The sequence below is a fragment of the Magallana gigas genome, chromosome 1 (genome assembly GCF_963853765.1).
Source record: "Magallana gigas chromosome 1, xbMagGiga1.1, whole genome shotgun sequence".
NCBI lineage: Eukaryota > Metazoa > Mollusca > Bivalvia > Ostreida > Ostreidae > Magallana > Magallana gigas.
The window spans coordinates 1,136,571-1,163,314 of NC_088853.1; the positions used below are offsets into that span (position 1 = coordinate 1,136,571).

The following is a 26,744-nucleotide window of genomic DNA, read 5'->3' on the forward strand; positions in this document are numbered from 1 at the left end:
AATTGTGAGAAACAGAGATTGAGAGAAAGAAATAGAAAGAGCAGGAGTACATGGTAGGTAAATTGAGACAGTAAATACCTGGTAATTGAATTAACTTAATTGTGATGTGTACTTTATAGCTTATTTTTTTTTTCTCTTTGACTTTCTCTGCTAGATAATCATATAGTACACTTTCTCAATCATGTACACATCCAAGAGAGAGAAACAGAGATAAAGAAATGTAGGGATAAAGAGAGAGAGAGGGAGAGAGAGAGAGAGGGGAGAGAGAGAGAGCACCTCTTTCTCACTCAGCAATCTTGTGTTGTATTTTTTTCTACTGGTTGAGTGTCTCTATAATCAGAACCAGAATAATAGACCGTCAATTATCCAAGTAGAGAAAATATATTAATCTTTAAAAATCCAAATATATTTCTTTTAAAATTTGACATTGAATGTTTATACAAACAATAATAATCCTAAAACTCTTTATTTTCATTGAACAGGTTATGACCCAGACCGCCCACATCATGGACACAGCAAGCTCCCAATACATCGCAGCAAGCTCCCAATACACCACAGCAAGCTCCCCGTACAAAGTACATCAGTGTTCTAAGTGTCCGGGGGACACAGAGTACCATTGTGTATCGTGTCCATGTGATCTGTGTCCCCAGTGTAAAGAGAACCATGTAAAAGATCTCCAAACAATAGACCATGATGTTGTGTCACATCGTGATAAAATCAACTACATCCCAACACAAGAGATCTGTGTGAGACATCCTAGCCATGTTTATACAAAGTACTGTGAACCTTGTCAAGTTCCTGCCTGTAATAATTGCCAAACACATAGAAAACACACTCAGATAGATGTTACAACAGCCTATAAAACAAAGCGACAACAACACAGAGGAACCATTCACACCATCAGAAGTGAGGCTCTCTTTTACAGACCTGTTCTCCTGACAGGAATCAAAGCTGATGTCAAAACCTGTCACACAGAATTCTCCCCCCTTCAATCAGAGATGTTAACAAAGGCCCAGAGACTGAAGGATCTCATTGACTATGTGGTATATGATCTATTGAACAATGTGTTATGTTACTTTGATTTCAAACACAGATGTAAAAAACAAAAGATAGAAATGATCAGACATATTGTCAGACTAAGGAGATATGAACACAGATATGTACAGCCAGCATTCACATTCAGTGCACTACAATTCCTCTCCTTCACAAAGACAGCCCTCCCCCAGATACATCTTACACTCCACACCAGCCAGCTCTCCATGACTGAGTCACTCAACAAGGAGGATGTGATGGAGTCACTGAGTGCAATCCAAATCACAGAGAGAGGAAACCGACGCGTAGGAAACCAGTGTCTGCTGAAACTGATGTCTGGTGCTGAGCTCCATCAATCTCTCACACTGACAGGTGTTGATGGTTGTTATCACATTTCCTGTGTGACATCAGACCGGGTCTGGGTCAGTGATAATAGAAACAATATCATGTTGACAGACACAACAGGTGTCCCTCTACACCTCCATGTGGAGGATTCATTGAGTGGTGATGGATTACACACAGTGAACAGTGAGAGTGAACTGATTTATATAGATAGGAATTATAACATCAACAAACTGTCAAAGGATATGAAAACAACCACCACATTTATAGAGAGAACAGACTCTACATGGAGACCACGGTGTGTGTACTGGTCCCCGTCCACTGGGGATCTACTGGTCGGGATGTATACCATTGATACAGGCAAGGTAACCCGGTACAACCAGAGTGGACAACTCACACAAACCATACAGTACCACAACACAGGACGGGGACTGTATAGTATACCTCGCTATATAACAGAGAACAACAATGGGGATGTCGTGGTGTCTGACTTGTCTGGTGTAGTGGTGACAGAGCGTGGAGGAAGACATCGTTTCTCCTACACAGGACCTCCATCAGGATCACGACTATTGCCATGTGGAATCTGTACTGACGCGCTGTCACACATCCTGGTGTGTGATGTTAGAACAGTACAGATGATAAATAAGGACGGTCGGTTCCTGTCACATCTACTGACAAAATCACAAGAGATGGGTTTACCACGGAGCCTGAGTTATGATGTCAACACTCACCGTCTCTGGGTCGGATCATGGGGACACAACAAGGTGTGTGTCTACAGGTATATCACCAGACAGGACGCTCTGACAGGTAAGTCTGAGTCATTATCATTCACATTAATTAGATATAGATAACTAAGACACACAGTCCGTGTTAATTATCAGTCAATAAGATACATGTAAGACATGTTTATCTGTGTGATTGTTTGTCAATATAAACAACTCATTGTTACAGGGTTAGCTGTATCTACCAGTCATTGGGAGTCAGTGTTTATCTAAAATAAACAGAAATTAGATACATTATTTTATTGATTAAATGTACAGTTACATGTCATTGTATTTAGTGAATAGAAATAGCAGGTTGTTGTATTTAATTATGAAATATATAGAGTGACTCATGTATTTGTAATCAGTTATTTTGTGACATGTTAATTGACTTAATTCAATTATTTAGATAAATATTAAAGAAAGTGTCATGGTAATCAGGGTAAAGTTTTAATTTGTAGATGTAGCTCTATCATTACATATACTGTATGTAATTAATTAACAGCTAATTAATGACATGTTGTAGACAAACACAGACCCCGTCCTGATGGAGACCCCCTCACACCTCCTCACAACACAACTCATCAACTAAACGAAGGTAAAACTCACTGACGCATGTATTTGTAATCAGTTGTTTTGTTACATGTTAATTGACTTAATTTAATTAATTAGACAAATAATAGACCAAGTGTCATGGTAATCCGTTTGAAGTTTTAATTTGTAGATGTAGCTCTATCATTACATATAATGTATGTAATTAATTAATTAACAGCTAATTAATGACTTGTTGTAGATGAACACAGACCCCGTCCTGATGAGGAGGCCATGTTCAGCTCAACACCAGCCATATAATGGAGATAGCTGGGATATTGACAGGTTGTAAATGTTTCTGTACAAATCTAGTCTGCTCTCAAAACCACACATGTTGTTTGTCACTTTGTTCAACATCTGCAGCTGAAATTGAGCTGTGTATAATTCACAAGGACTGTAATACTGACTCCTGTTTATTTCACACTTTGTGATCATCCAAACATGGCTGTCTGTTGCTGAGTGAGAAACATCATGTTATACAAGTTTTATTTTCTGAATGTGGAATGTTATAAAACAAATATCCACATGAAAATCTAATCAATAACTGAACAATTAAAAATTGTAAATGTCAGATCTTAATCAATTTGAAAATGTATCTTGTTTTGCTAATTGTGCCATTATTATACCCCATGTAATGGAATTGTTAGAGAATAATGACTTCAACCTATCTCAGTCAGTCCTGGATTTTAAGCAAAACTTATATATTAAACAGCTGCACAGAATTTTATGAAACTTTTAAGGTATTTAGGACACAACGTGTGGATGTGCTAATTATTGGGGAGTTCCGATTCATTTATCTTTCTGGGAATTTTAGCCCCATTGAACTTAGAATTTTGGCCATATGTTGAATTTAGCAATGAATTTTTTGTAAGCGTGACTCTTCTCAAACAGCTGAATTGAATTTCATAAAACTTTGTCGGTAGTTAAGGCACAATGAGTTAATTTGCATGTTTCTAGGAAATTTTAATTTCAATGTTTTGTCTTGATATTTTAAACCTTTAGAATTTAGTATGTTGTTTTTGTTTAAGACAAGTGATTAGATATGTGCATAATTGTAGAAAGTTTTGATCTGATGATGTTTTGCTAGTAATACCCAGTATTATTTTTAGCTAACTGACCTGAAAACTCAAGTGAGCCTTCCTGATCACAATTTGTCTGTCGTCTGTCTGTCTGTTTGTTTGTCTGTCCTCTGTCCGTCAACTTTTCACATTTTCAACATTTCCCCCAGAACTACTGGGTCAATTTCAACCAAACTTGGCACAAAGCACCCTTAGGCAAAGAAGATTCAGAGTTGTGAAATTTACGGAATGTGCCACTTTTCAAGGGGAGATAATTAGGAGTCATTGAAAATGTTTTAAAAATTTTTCAAAAATCTTCTTCTCAAGAACCATTAGGCCAGGATAGGTGGAACTTATGTGAAAGCATCTTCAGATAGTGTAGATTCAAAGTTATGAAAATCATGACTCCCGGGGGTAGGGTGGGGCCACAATGGGGGGTCAAACTTTTACATAGGAATATAAAGAGCATATCTTTAAAAAATTTCTCAGAATGCAATCAGCCAGGAAAGCTGAAACTTTTGTGGAAGCATCCTCAGGTAGTGTAGATTCAAATTTGTGAAAATCATGACCCCCGAGGGTAGGGTGGGGCCACAATTGGGGGGGGGGTCGAATTTGTACATATGAGTATATTTATAGAGTAGAATTTTTAGGATCTTTTGGGGAACTGCATTGCTCAACATATGATATGAATATAAAATCAACCTCTTAGAAAAGGAACTAATCATAATTAACATAATATCCAGGTGGAAAATGGATTTTTATTTATTCAGGATCTACATGTACATTATATTACATTGTCCAGATAGTTTGTATTATAACTCCATTAAGCTGATTTTTGTCAAACTTTATGTTACATAGGTGAGTTATGTGGCCCATGGGCCTATTGTTTTTTCGTATTTAAGGTTGCTCTATACATGCTATACACCCACAGTTAATTCCAATTTTTAATAGAAGACCACAAAACATATACTAATCAACTATTAAATTGATGATGGTGATACTATAGGTATTTTTAAAGAATTTTTTAATGTTTTTTCGTGGGTTTATTAAATGAATTTTAAAAAAGATAACTACATGTATTAACAAATTGAAATAATTTTTTTTGTCATATGATGGATATCTCCTCAGACAAACAAGAAAAAAATATAACAGTTTCATTACATTTAAAATTTCTATTATTGCAAATTTTTTAATATATCATTTAACATTTATTCATTTGATGAGATATCGGCGCTTCTGATTGGTCGAAAAATTTCTTCGATACCTGCATCAATAAAATTTTTGCCGGATCTACTTTTCTCAACTGTTCTGATCTAACACTATTTATAGAACGGGAATTTCCAAGATAAACACTGTCAAGAAAATGTAAAGTTGTGTCTGTTTTATTGTCAGCAAACAAAATGCAACCTTGTGAATATAAAAAATTGAAAGTTTAACCTTCAAAAATAAACAAAACACATTATTTGATTCACGAAATAGAAAATTAAGCGTCTTCTCACGATTTCGTCTGCTTGAGATCAATCAACATTTACAGCGAGGCTGGCTGTTCCTTTTCCAGGAATATTATAACAAACATATAGGCCTATAAACTTTCACGGTAACACTGCTGTTCAAATTTGGTAACGATAATTTTTAAATTTACACACGTACATGATCGGTTATCAGAATAAGCGTCGTAAAGAAAAGCTATGAGTGATGCATCAACTCCTTCTGCACATTCCAAACGGCTGATATACCATTTAAGTACATCACTGGCTATCTAGTTACCACAACGTTTACAAAAGTCGCTTATACTCTGTCGACATATCAGCTATTTTCATCCACGATCGCCTTTCCTTGGATGGTTATGTCCAGTTGCATATTCCAGCGATCTCACATGAAAACTAGTTTTATTACGAGTTTTTCTGCACAGTGAATAATATCACAAGCTATCGCATGTATTTTCCTTTCGTTTTCAATTCAGCCAGTTCAGATTTTAACTCACTATTTGTGTTTAATCCATTAAATTCAGCTCAATAGCTCTGCATCAGCTGAAGGTGCATCCATTTTGAATATTGTTGCTGTTGTTGTTTTGTATTCATACGTGCCAATTTACATTATTTACATTTTTGATCAATGACACATCACATTTTTTTATTTGAAAATGTTTTATTAAATGATAAGAAATGAAGGTAACAATTTTTCTATTGATCGACGTATCAAAGAAAAAATTGACCAGAAAAAATAAAAATTGTATTTGGTATGAGGTTCCTCAGGTAAGAGTTATCGTTCCTAAGTCCTAAGGCCGAAACACCTTGGGTACTTTTCAATTTCTTAGTTGAAGAAAATTTCCTAAATATTGTGTTAGAATGATAAATACTACATATTTCATTATAGGTCTATATAAGCAAATATAATCGCTTTAATGCAACACTATGTCAAATAAATAAAGGGGAAAATTAACTTATAGGATTATAATGTGGATTAAAGTACATTACTACTGAAATACTTTCATTGGTTTAGAATTTTCTTTCACAATATTTAACCAAAAAATACGTCTTAGAAACTTTTGGAAAAGTAATAAATTTTTCAAACCCGACTCGAACTCGTGACTTACAGGCCCGTAGTGAGCGCTCTAACCCACTGGACTGCGCTGTTAGGTAACAATGATGGGAAAGAAGCTATAATTTATAAAATTACACTTGATTTATTGTTTATTTCGATAAATAATACGACACAACATAAAGGTGTCCCATACCACCTTACATGTAAATAATGAATTTTATCAAAATTTTGATTTATTCTATTAATTTAACAAATTTTTCAAAAGAGCGGTCACCATACAATTCGCCTCAGTTGCAATCAGCCAGTACCAGAATTACATGCTTCCAGATTTACTTTTTTGCGTACTGCGTCATCAGAAAGCGGTGTAGAATGCCACCTTAATGCATACTCTGCCATTCATGATGTGTAGCATTGTCAAGTAATGGGAGAACATGGGGTGTTTGAGCTTGCTCACTCTTTCCTTCTTGTCCAAGTATTTGGTATTAATCATTTAATACAATAATAAATTATTTTTGTTTCTTGCAGACAAGCTGCTTTTCAAACGCCTTCAGGGGGAGACAGAGGAAAACCTTCCCGGATTATCCATAATTCCAATGAAGTTACAGAAGCCAAATAAACAGACTTTGTGTTCTGTGCGTGAACTCTACATAAACGTTTCATGAATGGACTCTGTATCTGTGTAGGTGAACAAAAATAACGCGTCATCAATGGACACTGTTGCTGTGTAGGTGAACTCTGCACAAAAATAACGCGTCATCAATGGTCTCTGCGTTCTGTGTACGTGAAATCTGCACAAAAATAATGGGTCAACAATAGACTCTGTATCTGTATAGGTGAAATCTGCATGTATAACATGTCATCAATAGACTCTGTATCTGTGTGTGTGAACTCTACATATATAACACGTAACAATAGACTCTGTGCTCTGTGTACCTAAACTCTTTATGAATAAGGCATCATCAATGGAATCGGTTTTTTTTGTGTACGTGAACTCTACTGTAATTTGTTATCATACGTTTTTAATCAATTTTATCTAAGTGTAAATGTTGTCAGTATATAATATGTTTTACATATCTAAGCTCCTGAAATTTCTGGTATCATTCGATGCTTGGACGGAGATGACCATTACAATTGTAGCCAATGTGTCACATATGTAGTAGAGTAAAATTTTATAGGTTTTTAATATTTTAATTTCAGAATATTGATTTCTTCATTATTATTGACATGTTCTAATCAATTTGTTACTTTTCAGGAATTTTACTATTGCAGACTTCAATTTATTTAATTACATAACAGAAAATGATTTATCAGTGGTGAATAAATAAATTATTTAGTTGAATTAATTTAAATTGATATTTTGTGTTTGTTTTTATTTACTTTGGTTACTCCTCTTTGGAGTACACCTGTAGTTTCTATTTATAGCATTTAATTGAATGGTCACTTAGATCTGGTCATGTGATTGGTTTATAGGGGTACTTGTTTTTGTTCATTCTGACTCCTGAATTTCATGCTAAGAGGCTAGCCATGCAGTTTTAACTGCCATATTAGAATTTTGAAGTTGTTCTATATTTTATTCATCTTTGAAGTACTTTCCTGCACCTAGAAGGTTAGTTCTTTTAGTGTATTACAGTGTAATTGGGTTTACAATTTGTTTAATTATTTATTTATCTATTTCCACTTCTTTTCCCACTTTGAATGAATGTTGGAATGTTTAAGATAGAGTGAGAGGAGAGTGAATGGCTTTTGTGAGTTTATATTTGTATGAATGCAGTCAGTAATTAAAGTAATAATCTTCAAATTAAGTTTATCAGGTGTAAATAATTGTGTTTTCTTAATAAATTTAAAAGCTAGGAGAGTAGAGAGAAAGAGTGTGAGTGCATTATAATTATAAATTTTACAGTTTTATAATGCTTAAATATAAAATATTAATATCCATACATGTCAAAATCATATTTCTTTCACATTTAGTTTTGACATACACTTACACGACCTACATGTAACTGGTAGAAGTTTCCATGACCTTCGCACCTCATGGGAGGGTCGGGGAATTTTATTCTGTAATATTTGCCATACACAAATAAACCTACAATAACCCATTGACTGGATTTCCTGTCTTATTCCACTCGGTTTCAAATGTGGTAGAGTCAAGTATATGGCATTCCTACTAGCTCTGGCTAGTGGGTTAACCCTTTAGCTCGATCGGTAGAGTGCTGGACTGGCGTGCCAGAGGACCCGGGTTCAAACCCCAGCAGAGGCAGTAAGTGTCTCTGTTACATTAAGTGCCCACGTTGGGACCTGGGTATTCTCTGGCGGGTGAGAGAGATTGTTTCCAGAACTTTGCCCCACAGGCATTGGCACTCCAGGAGAGTCGGGACGCCTCTTTCCTTGGAGGGGGACAATGTGGTAGAGTCAGGTATATGGCATTCCTACTAGCTCTGGCTAGGGGGTTAACCCTTTAGCTCGATAGGTAGAGTGCTATGCTGACTGGTAACACAATTTTATTTGAATAACCTTAGTTTGCTGTTAGTTTGGATTTAATTTCTATGAAATCTGTTTTAAAGATTGAATATCAGACTGAGTTGAAAGTTAGTGCTGCAATCAAACTATAAATATTGTAATATAAAGTAGATAATATAAATGTTTTCATTTGAATTCTCTATGATTGATATTTATTGGTTGGACTATTGAATTCTTTATGATTGATACGTATTGGTTGGACTAACCCATTTGTTTGGATCTGACTTTTTTTGGACTGATTCATGAGGTTCAGACTAATCCCTTTGCTTGACAAATTCTTCTGGAAATGATCTTATAGGTTAGAATTACCCAAAAGAATGCGGCCGATCCCTTGAGTTGGGATTGATCAAATTGGGTGGGATAGATCCTAAAGGCTGATATTGATCCTATAGGCTGAGATTGGTCCTTTAGGCTGAGATTGATCGTATTGGGCAGGATTGATCCTATTGGGTAGGATTGATCCAGTAGGATGGAAATCATTCTACTGTGGTTTCATTAATATTCAAGGGTATCAATTTTCGTGGATAAAGTGAAAATCACGGTTTCAAGGATACATAAATTTGTGGCCAATGACCCTTTCAATACAAAATGTTAATAGAAATTGCATTTCAATGAACATTTTATTTCATGGATCAACTCAACAACAAAATGCACGAAAATTGGTATTCAACGAATATTGATGAAACCACAGTATTTGTTGGGACCTTGATCCTGTGTGTTAAGTGCAAATACTGTCTTCCATTGAGGTGTAGGTGGTGGCTACTATTGGTTGAATTAATCCATTTGTTACAATAAGTCCTATTGGTTGAATTAATCCATTTGTTACAAGAAGTCCTATTGGTTGAATTAATCCATTTGTTACAAGAAGTCCTATTGGTTGGAATGATAACCTCATAGGATAACATCGATATCTGCTTGTTGGTACTAACACCGTTTTATATTGTATCACTATATATGTTGTAAGTGGTGGCTCGGCCTGTCAGGAACAGCTGATAGACGCCGCAAAGGATGTGGCTCACTCTGTTGAGGGAATCGTGGAGGCGGCCCAGCAGTCCTGCCGCGACGACAAGCTTCTGGCCGACCTAGCCGCCGCAGCCACCGCGGTTACTCAGGCTCTTAACGACCTGCTACAGCACATCAAGAAGGGGACAGGACCCACCGCTGTAAGTGGGATTGTCACTGTTTTCTTTTTCTTAAGCTTTTTATTCTCTCTCTCTCTCTCTCTCTCTCTCTCTCTCTCTCTCTCTCTCTCTCTCTCTCTCTCTCCTGTTACACAATATTAAATGAAGAAAGGTATGACATTGAAGTTTTGGTTATAATGACGGTACAATGATTCGATATTGTTATGATACTGAGATCATGAACTCTTCTGTGCAGTGAGGTAGTAAATGTATGTTTTTGATTGACAGGCTGGAGAGTCCCACGAGGATGCAGTGGACATGATCCTGACTGTGACGGACAGACTGTTCAGCAGTGTGGGCGACGCCCATGAGATGGTGAGACAGGCCAGGCAGCTAGCTCAGGTAAGCTCACAAATATCTCACACCTCTCTCATAAGTTCAATTCTATAAAAGTCAATGCTAGATTGGGTTAGCACCTACATGGCTCAGAAATTTAACACTGTTGACTGTTTCAATATAATTACTTGTTTATGATATAATTTTTGACCTTAATATCTGTTGTTTTCAAGCGACCTCTTCATTGGTTGGGGCCATCAGGGGAGAAGCCGAGGGCCACTCTGACTCGGACATGCAGAAGCGGCTCCTGGCCGCCACCAGACAACTCGCTGATGCTACCGCAAACATGGTGGACGCTGCCAAGGTAAGGAAAAGTTGTGTGCATTGAACAATGAGATGGGAAGTGTAATAGTATACTAGTATACTGTGTTTCTGGTTATGTAGACATTTGTAGGTCGCAGAACATATGATGATAAAGATAAAGCAGCTGAAACTGTAGAATGCAATATCATGTTTAACATTTGTAAAGTCAAATGTTATATTTGTTACAGAGTTGTATATCACAGGTGACAGCTATATCATGTTTAACATTTGTAAAGTCAAATGTTATATTTGTTACAGAGTTGTGTATTACAGTGAACAGCTATATCATGTTTAACATTTGTAAAGTCAAATGTTATATTTGTTACAGAGTTGTGTATTACAGTGAACAGCTATATCATGTTTAACATTTGTAAAGTCAAATGTTATATTTGTTACAGAGTTGTGTATTACAGTGAACAGCTATATCATGTTTAACATTTGTAAAGTCAAATGTTATATTTGTTACAGAGTTGTGTATTACAGTGAACAGCTATATCATGTTTAACATTTGTAAAGTCAAATGTTATATTTGTTACAGAGTTGTGTATTACAGTGAACAGCTATATCATGTTTAACATTTGTAAAGTCAAATGTTATATTTGTTACAGAGTTGTGTATTACAGTGAACAGCTATATCATGTTTAACATTTGTAAAGTCAAATGTTATATTTGTTACAGAGTTGTATATTACAGTGAACAGCTATATCATGTTTAACATTTGTAAAGTCAAATGTTATATTTGTTACAGAGTTGTATATTACAGTGAACAGCTATATCATGTTTAACATTTGTAAAGTCAAATGTTATATTTGTTACAGAGTTGTATATTACAGTGAACAGCTATATCATGTTTAACATTTGTAAAGTCAAATGTTATATTTGTTACAGAGTTGTATATTACAGGGGACAGCTATATCATGTTTAACATTTGTAAAGTCAAATGTTATATTTGTTACAGAGTTGTGTATTACAGTGAACAGCTATATCTGTTCAATCAATTTCAGTAAAGTGTTATATTCTAATATTACAAGGCTGTGCGTCGAGTCCGAACGACTCAGAGCAGCAGAAGAGACTAAGAGGCGCTTCAGAGGATCTCCGGGCTGCCACAAATATCGCCGCCAGCAACGCCCTCAAAAAGAAACTCATCAGGAGGCTAGAGGTCAGAGACTCATTAAGTGTCGTTTAATTATCTCTAGAACCTGTAATTTAATTGCAGTAAATGATATACGACATGATGGCTTGATATTACAATCATGTTTTGTGATGAGACTTTACATGAGTCATTTAGGTGTATTATGGTTACAACCATACTTTGATATTTAATTGGATTGCAAAACGGATATATAACAATCGTACTTTATCATGTAATTGGTCTTTAAGAGATTATATCTATGTTTTGTAGAACGCCGCGCGTCGCACCGCCACAGCCACCACACAGCTGATTAACGCCTCAAAGAACGCTAACAAATCCAACACTAACAAAACCTCGGAACATCAACTGACTCAACAGTGCCAGGTAAGCAGTGATGGGGACATAATTCCATAATTCTTATCAATAAAAGAAGTCCCAATTCAATTAACATAATGGTGGAAACACTTAGCTATGGGAGGTATAGTAGATTGGCCAGTAAGCTAAGGGTTCTTGGTTTAAATCCTGCTGTAATTGACTCGACTGTGCCAGGTATGGATTCATTGTTATTTCATCACAACTTAACTTGCACGAAGGTGGAAACACTTAATACATATCTGGGTCCTAGTTTATGGCCAGTCAGCTACAGGTCACTGGATCAAATCCTGCAATAGGCACATCATGTTTCCGGCTGAAAACTTAAAACATCTTGATTTTACTCTGTAACACCAAAGAAAACAATAACAGCCAGTGGTGTCACTTAACAGGTGCACAGGTAATGCACCCAAGCCACGTGCAGTGAGTCGTGACTAATTCTGTCTGGCCAGCACGGTCGGTAAAAATCAAAGTGAGTTTGGAACAAGTTTATACAAGCTACAGCGTAGAAACCTACTTAATCATTTTCCTCTTGAGATTGTACTTCATAGATGAAGTGAAGCTCGAAGAAAAAGTGTAAAAGAATTTCACAAGAGTTTTTAAAGTTTATAGTACCGTTACTATGAATTACAGGGATGCTAATTAGACATTACAACAGAGATCATTTTTAAATGATACTGGAGAAATACATGTTGTTTTGTGAATTAAAAATCTATCCTATATATATAAGGCAAAAAATAATTTTCATGAATATTATTTTCTGGTATTTTCTTAACTGGGTTTCACTGCAAATTCAAAATAGGCAAAATAAATTTTCTGTGTTTACCATAAATGTCAGCATGCAGTGATGGTTCAATACTGAACAATAAGATGACTTAATATAAAAAGTGGCACTATATTGGCTTCTTGTATTGTACCATGCAAACAAAATAATAGTTTTCTGAATATGTACAGCAACACAAGTTGTAATTGCACACTGGTAGTCATAGAAATAATAAAATTTAAAATGATTGCAAATGCATTAATTACAATGATAAATAAGGTATCTAACAGTATTTTTAATATATACCGGGTATTTGCATTTCACGTGAAAAAACGTCGTTTACGCAAAATCTCCCCCTTAGACAAGTAGGTAAGGGGGAGATTCTCCCACATAGCATCTTTGAAAGGTTAACAGATATGTCAATGCCAGCAAGGAAATATCAGAGAAATAACATGAACCGCTGTGTATCGGGAAAAACAGATATATGTGTGTATATCTCTATGTTAGAAGTTTGTAGGGTATCAGGCTATGTATCATATATATACAAGCAACATCTTGTGTACTAAGTGAAAAAGTACTTTGATGAATGGAGGAGATTATCTACTTTTCATACCTTTGCCAAGGTCTAAAATCAGTTTTGTATTAAGAATTAATATTTTAACTAACAATTTTACTTCATACACAGAGTGAACTTGTAATGACTTTGCTTTGATTAACTTGTAATTATTTCTAACCTTGTCACCAAGATGTGTTTTGTTTAGAGATGATTTAGAGTTTTCTCCCCTTGTAGGTGTTGTCAGCAGCAACAGTGGTTGCTAAGCACACGTCGGCCCTGTGTAACGCCTGTCGCCTGGCCTCCAGCAAGACCTCCAATCCTGTCGCTAAGCGACACTTTGTACAGAGTGCCAAGGACGTTGCCAACAGCACAGCCAACCTGGTCAAGGCCATCAAGGTGAGTGTCAAGGTCAAATGTCAAGATCTTAAGTGTACATTTCTATTTGTTATAATTTGTGTTTGGTTAAATTGTATGAAATTTCTTATGGGTTTTGTACCTTAAGCTTCCCAACGATTTAAATGATATTCTGCTATATTACTGAGATCATTATTAAGGCGCTGGACCAGGATTTCACAGAGGAGAACCGCCAGCGATGTGCGGAGGCCGCCAAACCACTGACAGATGCAGTGGATGAACTCACCACATTTGCCTCCTCTCTCGAGTTTGCCAGCATGCCAGCCAAGATCAGCCCAGAGGTAATTACAGTAAATGAAAAGCTATCGATAAATACAGGTAGTAAGACAGCTAGTGATATATAGCAGATAGCTACTAAGTTAGCTACATAAAGCAGACAGTTAGCAAGTTAAAGCACCCAACTAACAGGATTCTGTTGTCCTGTAAAACCCCATATTAGAAATGTACTTGAATATATTCATGGTGGGGTTTCATAATTCAAGAAAGTTTTATGCAGTTATTCCTAATTTTCTGGGACAAGACACACAGATGACTTATCTGTATATATATGTAGGCAAGGAAGGCCCAAGAGCCCATTGTGTCGGCAAGTAAGGCGATGATCGATGGAGCGTGTCACATGGTGTCAGCCGCCAAACAGCTGGCTGTCAACCCGAAGGACACGCCCACTTACCAACTGTACTCCAACCACTCCAAGAGTGTGTCCGAGGCCATCAAACGACTCGTGTCCTCCATCAAGTAAGTTTGTCCACCATTAGTGAGTCTTTCCTTCATCAAGTAAGTGTATAGTGCAAGTCTTTATTATAATGCCAGCTCCTAACGTTGGTCAACATTTCTAGATTTACAAAAGTGTTAGCTCTTAAGTAGCCTGGTTCATTACTAAAAGTGATTTTAAATTTTCGGACAGGTAAATTATAGTATTTTACTGTATTTCTGTGTACCTGGATTTTAAATTTGTTTGAGGTCCATTCCACTTTACATCCATTATTTCTTGACACATATTATAGTATTTGAGTGTATACTTTCAAGGAGTGTAAAAATCTTGAACTGAACATATAAAACATCAGGACCTGTTTCATCTGTATATTTCAGGGACTGTGCGCCGGGTCAGCGTGAGTGTGACGAGTCGATCGACAAACTGAACCGCTCCATCCGCAAACTGGACCAGGCCTCACTGGCCGCCATCAGTCAGAGTCTACAGCAACGGACCGAGAAATCCCTCAGGGTCAGTACTTATTCCACCCAAAACCACCTTTTCCCCATCCACCAATATGTCTCCATGTGTCCAGATTTGTAAATTATCAACCCCTCATTCCCAATATCTAGATATTTAAGTTTACAAATCTTCCCTTTCATGTCTAGATTTTTAAGGTTTCACCCCCTCCCTTGTTTCAACAGTTTAACATATTTATTTGACAGTTCACCTCTCCCCCCTTTATTAAGATTTTAAAGTAATCAAAATGTGCTCAATTTTCAATATTCGTAAATAATCATTAATTATTATTGTTGAATGGTATTATAGGGATTCCAAGAACAGTTGATTGGGAGTGCAAGAGAAATCCATGACCTTTGTTCCAAGGTCAAGGACTCAGCTAAAGCAGAGCCGGATAATCTGGGTCACAGGGTCAGTATACAGAGCATCGGTTGTGATATTTAATGCTTATTACGTGAGATAACATGGCTCATTTTCTTCTCTGTGAAATTTGAATGATAATCCAAAATAATAATGGTCATTTTTTACATGCCTTTTGTTAGCACAATGTACACATAGGTAGGTAATAAATTTTGACACCCCCTGTATCTACAGGTGACAATGATGGCCAGCTACTTCGGCCCACTCTCGGACGGTGCTGTAGGCGCCGCCTTGCTGATCCAAAACTCCAAACAACAGACCCTCATCCTGGACCTGACTAAGACCGTGGCCGATCCGGCACTTCAGTTCATGTACTCCTGTAAGGAAGGGGGAGGCAACCCTAAGGTAGGTGTACCATAAGATAGAAGGGGGAATGTACCTTAAGATGGAAGGGAGGGGTGTACCTTAAGATGGAAGGGAGGGGTGTACCTTTAGAAGGGGGAGTGTACCTTAAGGTAGAAGGGGTAGTGAACCAAAGATAGAAGGTGGAGGCAACCCTAGGTAGGTGTACAGTAAGAGAGAAGAGGAATGAGCTTAAAGAAAAAAGGGGGAGTGTGTACCTTATAGAAGGAGAGTGTACCTTAAGATAGGAGGGGGAGGCAACCCAAAGATAAGATAGAGAGGTTAGAGTATCGTAAGATAAAAAGAGGAGGCATGTTTAAGTCTGGACTTCATAGCAAATCCTTACAATAGACAAGTGTGTGCACGGATCTTCTGTAGACTACAATATCTTGTTTTATGTTGTAGGCCCCTAAGCACACCCATGATAACATTGACACAGCAGCTGACAACACAATGGACGTCGTACAGGACCTGTTACAGTCTCTGGAGGAGGCCGCCTCACAGGCCGGCGTAGTCAACAGTATGATAGAGAAACTCACCAAATCAATCACCAAGGTAGATACAATCTTTACCTCACCAAATCAATCACTAAGGTAGATACAATCTTTACCTCACCAAATCAATCACCAAGGTAGGTACAATCTTTACCTCACCAAATCAATCACCAAGGTAGGTACAATCTTTACCTCACCAAATCAATCACCAAGGTAGGTACAATCTTTACCTCACCAAATCAATCACCAAGGTAGATACAATCTTTACCTCACCAAATCATTTAGTGCGGACCGGGAAGCTGTAAACCAGACCCTCCTCGATGCCGTACGATCCGTCAGACGGAACCGCCATAGACACCATGCTACCCTGGAACAAAAACAATCTTTTACTTCAATGCAATGATAAGAAAAGACCATATAAAGAAATGCTAATGTGAATACAAAATTCATGTCACCAAGGTAGGTACAATCTTTACCTCACCAAATCAATCACCAAGGTAGGTACAATCTTTACCTCACCAAATCAATCACCAAGGTAGAGTGAGTGAGAGAGAGAGATTACATCTTTGAGAGTAAGATATATTTAGTACATGTACATGTTTAATGGAGTTTGTCTGAAAGAGATAAATAGAGAGAGAGAGAGAGAGAGAGAGCAAAAATACATGTTTAGAAGAGAAATCCAAGGAGATAGAGAAAAAGGATTTGTTAGAAAAAAAAATCTGAGGGAAAGGAGGAATAAGATCTAGAGAGCAATTGTACATGAGAGAGAGAGAAAGAAAGAGAGAGAGAGAGAGAGAGAGAGAGAGAGAGTGCATGTTTAGCAGTAAAATTATGAGAAACAGAGATTGAGAGAAAGAGAGAAATAGAAATAGCAGAAGTACCCCCCGGTAGATGTAAGTTAAATTGAGACAGTAAGTACCCAGTAATTGAATTGAACTAAATTGAGACGTGTACTCTACATCTTATTTTATTTTTCTCTCTCTGACTTTCTTTGCTAGATAATCATATAGTACTCTTTCTCAATTATGTACACATCCAAGAGAGAGAAACAGAGAGAAATAAATGTAATGTAGGGATAAAAAGAGAGAGAGAGAGAGAGAGAAACAGAGAGAAAGAAATGTAATGTAGGGATAAAAAAAAACAGAGAGAGAGAGAGAGAGCACCTCTTTCTCACTCAGCAATCTTATGTTGTATTTTCTACTGGTTGAGTGTCTCTATAATCAGAACCAGAATGATGGACCATCAATTATCTAAGTTGGGAAAATATAGTATCTCTTAAAAAAAACCCATCTGCTTTAAACTAAAAAATTTCTTATATAATTTGACACTGACACTATAAAGCAATAATAATTCTAAAACTCCTCATTTTCATTCAACAGGTTGTGACCCAGACCGCCAACATCATGGACACAGCAAGCTCCCAATACATCACAGCAAGCTCCCCATACTGAGTAAATCAGTGTTCTAAGTGTCCGGGGGGACACAGCGTACTATTGTGTATTGTGTCCATGTGATCTGTGTCCCCAGTGTAAAGAGAACCATGTAAAAGATCTCCAAACAATAGACCATGATGTTGTGTCACACCGTGATAAAATCAACTACATCCAAACACAAGAGATCTGTGTGAGACACCCTAGCCATGTTTATACAAAGTACTGTGAACCTTGTGAACTCCCTGTCTGTTACCATTGCAGAAAACATAGGAGACACACTCAGATAGATGTTAAAAACCTATAAAACAAAGCGACAACAACACAGAGGAACCATTCACACCATCAGAAGTGAGGCTCTCTTTTACAGACCTGTTCTCCTGACAGGAATCAAAGCTGATGTCAAAACCTGTCACACAGAATTCTCCCTCTATCAATCAGAGATGTTAACAAAGGCCCAGGGACTGAAGGATCTCATTGACTATGTGGTATATGATCTATTGAACAATGTGTTGTGTTACTTTGATTTCAAACACAGATGTAAAAAAAACAAAAAAAAAATGAGCAGACATATTGTCAGACTAAGGAGATATGAACACAGATATGTACAGCCAGCATTCACATTCAGTGTGCTACAATTCCTCTCATTCACAAAGACAGCCCTCCCCCAGATACATCTTACACTCCACACCAGCCAGCTCTCCATGACTGAGTCACTCAACAAGGAGGATGTGATGGAGTTACTGAGTGCAATCCAAATCACAGAGAGAGGAAACCAACGCGTAGGAAACCAGTGTCTGCTGAAACTGACGTCTGGTGCTGAGCTCCATCAATCTCTCGCACTGACAGGTTTTTAGCTCACCTGAGCTGAAAGCTCAAGTGAGCTATTCTGATCACATTTTGTCTGTCGTCCGTCTGTCCGTCTGTCCGTCTGTCTGTCTGTCCGTCTGTCCGTCTGTCCGTTAACTTTTCACATTTTCAACATCTTCTCAAGAACTACTGGGCCAATTTCAACCAAACTTGGCACAAATCATCCTTAGGCAAAGGGGATTCAAAGTTGTGAAAATTAAGGGCTACACTTGTTTTCAAGGGGAGATAATTAGAAATAAATGAAAAATTTCGAGAAATTTTCAAAAATCTTCTTCTCAAGAACCAGAAAGCCAGGAAAGCTGAAACTTGTGTGGAAGCATCCTCAGGTAGTGTAGATTCAAAGTTGTGAAATTCTTGACCCCCGGGGGTAGGGTGGGGCCACAATGGGGGGGTGGAAGTTTTACATAGGAATATATAGAGTAAATCTTTAAAAATCTTCTTCTCAGAAAGTAATCAGCCAGGAAAGCTGAAACTTGTGTGGAAGCATCCTCAGGTAGTGTAGATTCAAAGTTGTGAAAATCATGGCCCCCAGGTGTAGGGTGGGGCCACAATGGGGGGGGGGTCAAAGTTTTACATAGGAATATATAGAGTAAATCTTTAAAAATCTTCTTCTCAGAAAGTAATCAGCCAGGAAAGCTGAAACTTGTGTGGAAGCATCCTCAGGTAGTGTAGATTCAAAGTTGTGAAATTCATGATCCCTGGGGGTAGGGTGGGGCCACAATGGGAGGTCGAAGTTTTACATAGGAATATATAGAGTAAATCTTTAAAAATCTTCTTCTCAGAAAGTAATCAGCCAGGAAAGCTGAAACTTGTGTGGAAGCATCCTCAGGAAGTGTAGATTTAAAGTTGTGAAAATCATGATCCCTGGGTGTAGGGTAAGGCCACAATGGCGGGGGGGGGGGTCGAAGTTTTACATAGGAATATATAGAGTAAATCTTTAAAAATCTTCTTCTCAGAAAGTAATCAGCCAGGAAAGCTGAAACTTGCGTTGGAGCATCCTCAGGTAGTGTAGATTCAAAGTTGTGAAAATCATGACCCCCGGGGGTAGGGTGGGGCCACAATGGGGTGGTCGAAGTTTTACATAAGAATATATAGAGTAAATCTTTAAAAATCTTCTTCTCAGAAACTTATCAGCCAGGAAAACTGAAACTTGTGTGGAAGCATTCTCAGGTAGTGTACATTCAAAGTTGTGAAATTCATGACCCCCAGGGGTAGGGTGGGGCCACAATGGGTGGTCAAATTTTTACATAAGAATTTATATATAGAGTAAATCTTTAAAATCTTCTTCTCAGAAACTAATCAGCCAGGAAAGCTGAAACTTATGTGGAAGCATCCTCAGGTAGATCCCTGGGGGTAGGGTGGAGCACAATGGAGGGTCGTAGTTTTACATAGGAATATATAGAGTAAATCTTCAAAATTCTTCTTCTCAGAAACTAATCAGCCAGGAAAGCTGAAACTTGTGTGGAAGTATCCTCAGGCAGTGTAGATTCAAAGTTGTGAAAATCATGATCCCTGGGGGTATGGTGAGGCCACATTGGGGGGGGGGGTGTTAAAGTTTTACATAAGAATATAGAGTAAATCTTCTCAAAAACTAATCAGCCAGGAGAGTTGAAACTTGTGTGGAAGCATCCTCAGGCAGTGTAGATTGTGAAAATCATGACCCCCAGGGGTAGGGTTGGGCCACAATGGGGGGGGGGGGTCGAAGTTTTACATAGGAATATATAGAGTAAATCTTTGAAAATCTTCTTCTCAAACTTATCAGCCAGGAAAGCTGAAACTCGTGTGGAAGCATCCTCAGGCAGTGTAGATTCAAAGTTGTGAAAATCATGATCCCTGGGGGTAGGGTGGGGCACAATGGGGGGTCGAAGTTTTACATAGGAATATATAGAGTAAATATTTAAAAATCTTCTTCTCAGAAACTAATCAGCCAGGAAAGCTGAAACTTGTGCGGAAGTATCCTCAGGTAGTGTAGATTCAAAGTTGTGAAACCATGATCCCTGGGGGTAGGTTGAGGCCACATAGGGGGGGGGGGGGGTGTTAAAGTTTTACATAGGAATATATAGAGTAAATCTTTTAAAATCTTCTTCTCAGAAACTAATCAGCCAGATGATTCTATATAATTGTTAAGACTTTGGCTCCAGGACAATTCTTCGGCCTCACAAGAAGGTTCAGAGTTTGATGTAGCTTAATATCCCATGTATAAACAATTGTAAAGGATCTTTTTGAGGACTGCAATACTCAACATGTGATATGACTATAAAATCATCCAGTTAGAAATGGGACTAATGATTATAAACATAAGAATATCCAGGGGGAAAAAATGGATTTTATTTATACAGGATCTACATGTATTATTGTACATTGTCCAGATTGTTTGTATTATGACTCCATTAAGCTGATTTTATCATACCTATTGTTCCTCAGGTGAGCGATGTGGCCCATGGGCCTCTTGTTATGGTTGTCAACACAGTTCCTGTGTGACATCAGACCGGGTCTGGGTCAGTGATAGAAACAATCTCATGTTGACAGACACAACAGGTGTCCCTCTACATCGTGTGGAGGATTCATGTGGTGGTTTTGGATTACACACAGTGAACAGTGAGAGTGAACTGATTTATATAGATAGGAATTATAACATCAACAAACTGTCAAAGGATATGAAAACAACCACCACATCTATAGAGAGAACAGACTCTACATAAAGACCACGGTATGTGTACTGGTCCCCGTCCACTGGGGATCTACTGGTCGGGATGTATAACAATGATACAAAGACAGGCAAGGTAACCCGGTACAACCAGAGTGGACAACTCACACAAACCATACAGCATGACAACACAGGACGGGAACTGTATAGTAAACCTAACTATATAACAGAGAACAACAATGAAGATGTCGTGGTGTCTGACTGGGACTATATCTCTAGGTCTGGTGCTGTAGTGGTGACAGAGCGTGGAGGAAGACATCGTTTCTCCTACACAGGACATCCATCAGGATCACGACTAGTGCCATTAGGAATCTGTACTGACGCGCTGTCACACATCCTGGTGTGTGATGTTATAACCCACACAGTACAGATGATAAATAAGGACGGTCAGTTCCTGTCACATCTACTGACAAAATCACAAGAGATGGGTGAATCATGGAGCCTGAGGTATGATGTCAACACTCACCGTCTCTGGGTCGGATCAGGATCACGGGACAACAAGGTGTGTGTCTACAGGTATATCACCAGACAGGACGCTCTGACAGGTAAGTCTGAGTCATTATCATTCACATTAATTAGATATAGATAACTAAGACACACAGTCCGTGTTAATTATCAGTCAATAAGATACATGTAAGACATGTTTATCTGTGTGATTGTTTGTCAATATGAACAACTCATTGTTACAGTGTTAGCTGTATCTACCAGTCATTGGGATTCAGTGTTTATCTAAAATAAACAGAACTTTGTTACAATATTTTATTAATTAAATGTACAGTTACATGTCATTGTATTTAGTGAATAGAAATAGCAGGTTGCTGTATTTAATTATGAAATATATAGAGTGACACATGTATTTGTAATCAGTTATTTTGTGACATGTTAATTGACTTAATTTAATTAATTAGACAAATGATAAAGCAAGTGTCATGGTAATCAGGTTAAAGTTTTAATTTGTAGATGTAGCTCTATCATTACATATACTGTATGTAATTAATTAATTAACAGATAATTAATGCGTTGTTGTAGATGAACACAGACCCCTTCCTGATGGAGACACCCGATACACGACACCTCGTCAAAACAAAAGTCATCAACTAAACGAAAGTAAAACTCACTGACGCATGTATTTGTAATCAGTTGTTTTGTTACATCTGAATTGACCTAATTTAATTAATTAGACAAAAATCAAAGCAAGTGTCATAGTAATCAGGTTAAAGTTTTAATTTGTAGATCTATGTAGCTCTATCGTTACATATTCTGTATGTATTAATTAACAGCTAATTAATGACTTGTTGTAGATGAACACACACCCCATTCTGATTCAAAGTTGTCTTAATCATGACCTTGGGGGTAGGGTGAGGCCACAATGGGAGGGAGGGTCAAATTTCTACATAGGAATATATATAGAATAGATCTTTTAAAATCTTCTTCTCAGAAAGTAATCAGCCAGGAAAGCTGAAACTTGTATGGAATCATCCTCAGGTAGTGTAGATTCAAAGTTGTTAAAGTCATAACCCCAGGGGTAGGGTGGGGCCAGAGTAGGGGTCAACGTTTTACATAGGAATATATTTATAGAGAGTAGATCTTTAAAAATCTTCTCAGAAACTCATCAGCCAGGAAAACCGAAACTTGTGTAAAAGCATCCTCAGGTAGAGTAGATTCAAGGTTGTTTAAATCAAGATCCCTTGTGGTAGGATGGGGTCACAATGTGGGTGGGAGGAGACAATTTTTTACATAAGAATATAAAGAGAAAAAATCTTTAAAAATCTTCTAAAAATCATTTGCCTAGAAGGGGGGGGGGTGGATTTTAATGTGTACAGGGTCTACATGTATTATACAATATTGTCCAGATAGTTTGTATTATAACTTCATTAACTGATTTTATCATATCTAATGTTCTTCAGATGAGTGATGTGGCCATTGGGCCTCTTTTTATGGCTTACGACCATCTAGTTGCCGGATAATCTTTACGGCAAAGAGTTCAGTTATCTGAACATGCGCGACAAAAAATAGTTCTATGCGAATGTTGCAAAGTTAACTGTTTGTTGTTCATAATAAATATCTTTAAGCAAGATTATATTTTCCATATGTTATTATCACTTATGTTATTGTAACCAATATGAATTGACTTTATTTAAATAAACTCGAAATCTAACGCGAATGAATATTAACTGCTGTGTTTTCCCTAGACCGTTTTTGCATAGAGGTATAGGCCCCCACCATGCATCACACAGTGCCGTCATGCTTTCCGCTATGGATACATACATGTATTATAAGCAAAAAATCTTTTCCCAATTATTTCAGATCCTAACAGTGATAAGTAAATGTAAAGTTGTCGTTATTTCGTTCAATCTTCATAAAAACGTTTGCACCCGCAGCAGAGAGCGTCGCTAACTTCGATCGACATCGATCTCAGCAAGGGGGAAAGTGTTTAACGGTTAAAGAACTGAACTTATGATTGAGATATATTGAAACTGGGATTATAAATAGGTAATAAATGCATAAATAGAGGGGCAATTACTACTTGTTTTAATATAATGTGCCTTCTTCATTATCGAATGTTGGGGATTTTCCAAGATCTAAAAATAGCACAATGTTCCCTCGATGGAGTTACCTTGGTTGTGCTATGATTGAACCGTTTATTTGTCGTAAAAATATTGGAAACTTGAGACCAAATGTACTCAAATAAGAAAACAGTATAGAGTTAAGCTTGATTGCAAGTCATATACGGAAGCGATGTCACATTACTATAACATAGAGACATCGTATAGTATGCCTCTGAAAATGACTGTGTACACATGTCTTGTGAAGAGAGACTGACTGCTAAGTTATAGTGCAGTAATTAATTTTAATTAAATTTGGTGTCAAAACAAGTTTGCTGTAATTGCATAGTTCTGCCTTTTTCTTCCCCCCCCCCCCTCACCCTCCAAAGAGTTTATTTGATCTCTGTACAAAGGGAACAAAAAAATATAAGGTGTTTATGAACTGCCTTGTGAATCTATATTTCCTATAAAAGCTTGTGAAGGTCAGCCTCTTAAAAAAGTAGATAAAACCCAGAAAAATATGAATAAATATTAATACATTTATGAAATACAAATAAAATGGAATAATACTTGTTGGTGTAGATTTCAAGAGAATTCATTAATTATAGTACATATCATGCAGTACATTTCATCATTTGGTTATATTATTTTTACGCGCAATGATTTCGCGCTGGCTGTGGCGCTGTTACGGCGCACCGTGCACCAACTCTCGCGCAAGTTCATAGTGCGTAGGAATACAAGGTATACTGATATTTGAGAGCATGTTGGTTTTAAGCTTAAGTGTTTTTGTGTCCTATATAGTTGAATGAATTTACAGTTAATAAAAGAAAGAAACAAATTGTCTCATATTGGAGTTTGAGTCTGACATCATCATTATTATTTTATGCAGTCTATGATTTTCCTAAAAGCAATGGTGGTTTCAACCAATTGATAAAAGAGGCGTCTAGATTTCAATCCTGTCTGTTTCGGTTACTAAGGTTCGACCAATCAACAAATGGGACATGTTGATATGGGTCCTGGTAGTTTCTATAGATCTATGAATTACATGTAGCTAGTTACTTTCTATAGAGCTATAAATAAACTAAAGTTTCCGTAAGAAATAGAGGGAATCATACTCGATCCATGTAAATATAGTCATATCAAAACCGTAAGCCATTATGCCCCTTCAGGCCTTTGATTTTGTATTTAATGCATATTCTGCCATTCATGATGTGTATCATTGTGAAGTAATGGGAGAATGTGGTGTATTTGAGCTTGCTCACTTTTTCTCTCCTTTAAGTATTTGGTATTAATCATTTAATACAATTAAAAATTAATTATTTTTGTTTTTTACAGACAAGCTGCTTTTTTAAAATGCCTTCAGGCCAGTTCAAGGGGAGACTGTAGAAAAACCTGCCCGGATTACCCATAATTCCAACAGAGGTACGGAAGTCAAATAATTACCCAACATCAATGGACTTTGTGTTCTGTGTACCTGGACTCAACATAAATATCGCGTCATCAATGGACTCCGTTTCTGTGTACCGTACATGGACTCAACATAAATAACGTGTTAATCAATGGAATCTGTTTCTGTGTACGTGGACTCAACATAAATAACGCGTCATAAAATCAACATTAATTTGTTATTCATTCTTTTTATTAATTATATTTAGCATTAGTTTGCCATTTATTAATTCTGTTTAGTATTAGTTGCTATTTGACAGTTGTACTATATGTGTGTTTTACATAATAAGCTCCTGAGATCTCTTATAAATCTCTGCTGTACTTTGGTGCTGGGACAGAGATATCCCTTAGAAACGTGACGAATGTGTGATGATTTTTTTGTTCAGTTTGTATTTGCACACAAGGAATTGATTGAACAACACATTCAAAGGGGGATAACTCCAATTTGTATTCTTCTGTTTTAAATCAAAGAAAGTTATCTCCCTTCTACTAAAGTTTCCTAGAGATATCTGTATTTTATGTTGTTGATCCCTGACATTTTTTGTAGGAGAGTTTATTGAGTATCATTTAATATATTATTACAAAATGCCATGATAAGTGTAACTTGTGATAAGGGAGGAGGGGGATCCTGCATTGAAATTTGACCTAAATGCTGTTTTTTATTGTTTGAATGGCAACAATGAACATTTTTTAAAGTAGTTGATTTATTTTGTATGTCAATATATTGAGAATGTACAGCTGAATCATGTCTTAAATCCTCTAAGACTTGAATACTTACAATGTTATGACAGATTACTTCATGGAATAGTGGTGTAAGGCTTATATGTAGGCCATGTTGTTAATCCTCTGATGCAACTCTTTGTATGGGGTTTATGATGAATTTTGTAAAAATATACCTATATGTACACTAATGGTGGATTAAGCACATTTCTACCTCATAAAAACGGAGTTATATTGATCAGGTAGATAGAAAATTCATGTTTTTGTAAATAGTTTTAGAGGAATAGTGTGACCAAGTTTAAATGTACTGATATTTTTTTTGTATTTATGCTTACCATGAAATACATACTACTTATATACAAATGATTTTTTGTGAGTTGTAGCAAGCTGAGAACTCAATAAATGTGATATTTCTTTATAGTTTTGAATTTCTTCTTAGTAGGACATTACTGTAATACTTGGTACAAAAAAGTAGAATATGATGCTGTTACTTTATATATACAAGAACAAGGCAATTATTTATTGGGGTGAACAAAATCTAACTGACAAACCAATCTCCATTTGTATTCACTATAGTTAGATGTTAATAGAGAATAGTCAACAATGAATTACAAAATGAATTTCCCATCCAAGTACTTAAAGTTGTGTCAAGAATTT

General features: G+C 36.9%; 3 protein-coding genes across 5 annotated transcripts in view; all 3 read left to right on the forward strand.

Moving 5' to 3' along the window:
- LOC136273675 (uncharacterized) overlaps window positions 1–1,597 on the forward strand; it is a 32,121-nt gene extending 30,524 nt beyond the window's left edge. The window contains exons 4-5 of the mRNA XM_066078723.1: window positions 483–1,553; window positions 1,589–1,597. Of these exons, the coding sequence (XP_065934795.1) occupies window positions 486–1,553; window positions 1,589–1,597 (1,077 nt within the window). The 5' untranslated portion in view covers window positions 483–485. The remainder of the gene's footprint in view (window positions 1–482; window positions 1,554–1,588) is intronic.
- LOC117680653 (tripartite motif-containing protein 2) lies at window positions 1,523–26,480 on the forward strand. Of its 3 annotated transcripts, none has more exons than XM_066076406.1 (4): window positions 1,523–1,867; window positions 21,595–21,920; window positions 22,405–22,482; window positions 25,257–26,480. In XM_066076406.1, exons 1-4 carry the CDS (start codon window positions 1,620–1,622, stop codon window positions 25,271–25,273), a joined length of 669 nt encoding a protein of 222 aa, XP_065932478.1. In that variant the 5' UTR covers window positions 1,523–1,619; the 3' UTR covers window positions 25,274–26,480. The 3 variants fall into 3 exon arrangements, with proteins under 3 accessions (XP_065932478.1, XP_065932475.1, XP_065932482.1); XM_066076403.1 differs by lacking the exons at window positions 21,595–21,920; window positions 22,405–22,482; window positions 25,257–26,480 and adding exons at window positions 2,662–2,733; window positions 2,929–3,011; window positions 6,854–7,681 and having other exon boundaries at window positions 1,523–2,181; XM_066076410.1 differs by lacking the exons at window positions 21,595–21,920; window positions 22,405–22,482; window positions 25,257–26,480 and adding exons at window positions 2,929–3,011; window positions 6,854–7,681 and having other exon boundaries at window positions 1,523–2,181.
- Window positions 12,302–18,640, forward strand: LOC136272979 (talin-1-like). Its single transcript, XM_066076400.1, has 9 exons — window positions 12,302–12,346; window positions 13,723–13,884; window positions 14,043–14,183; window positions 14,456–14,637; window positions 14,992–15,124; window positions 15,422–15,523; window positions 15,707–15,877; window positions 16,280–16,429; window positions 17,748–18,640. Exons 3-9 carry the CDS (start codon window positions 14,160–14,162, stop codon window positions 17,817–17,819), a joined length of 834 nt encoding a protein of 277 aa, XP_065932472.1. The 5' UTR covers window positions 12,302–12,346; window positions 13,723–13,884; window positions 14,043–14,159; the 3' UTR covers window positions 17,820–18,640.
- Window positions 26,481–26,744: the final 264 nt, after the last annotated feature.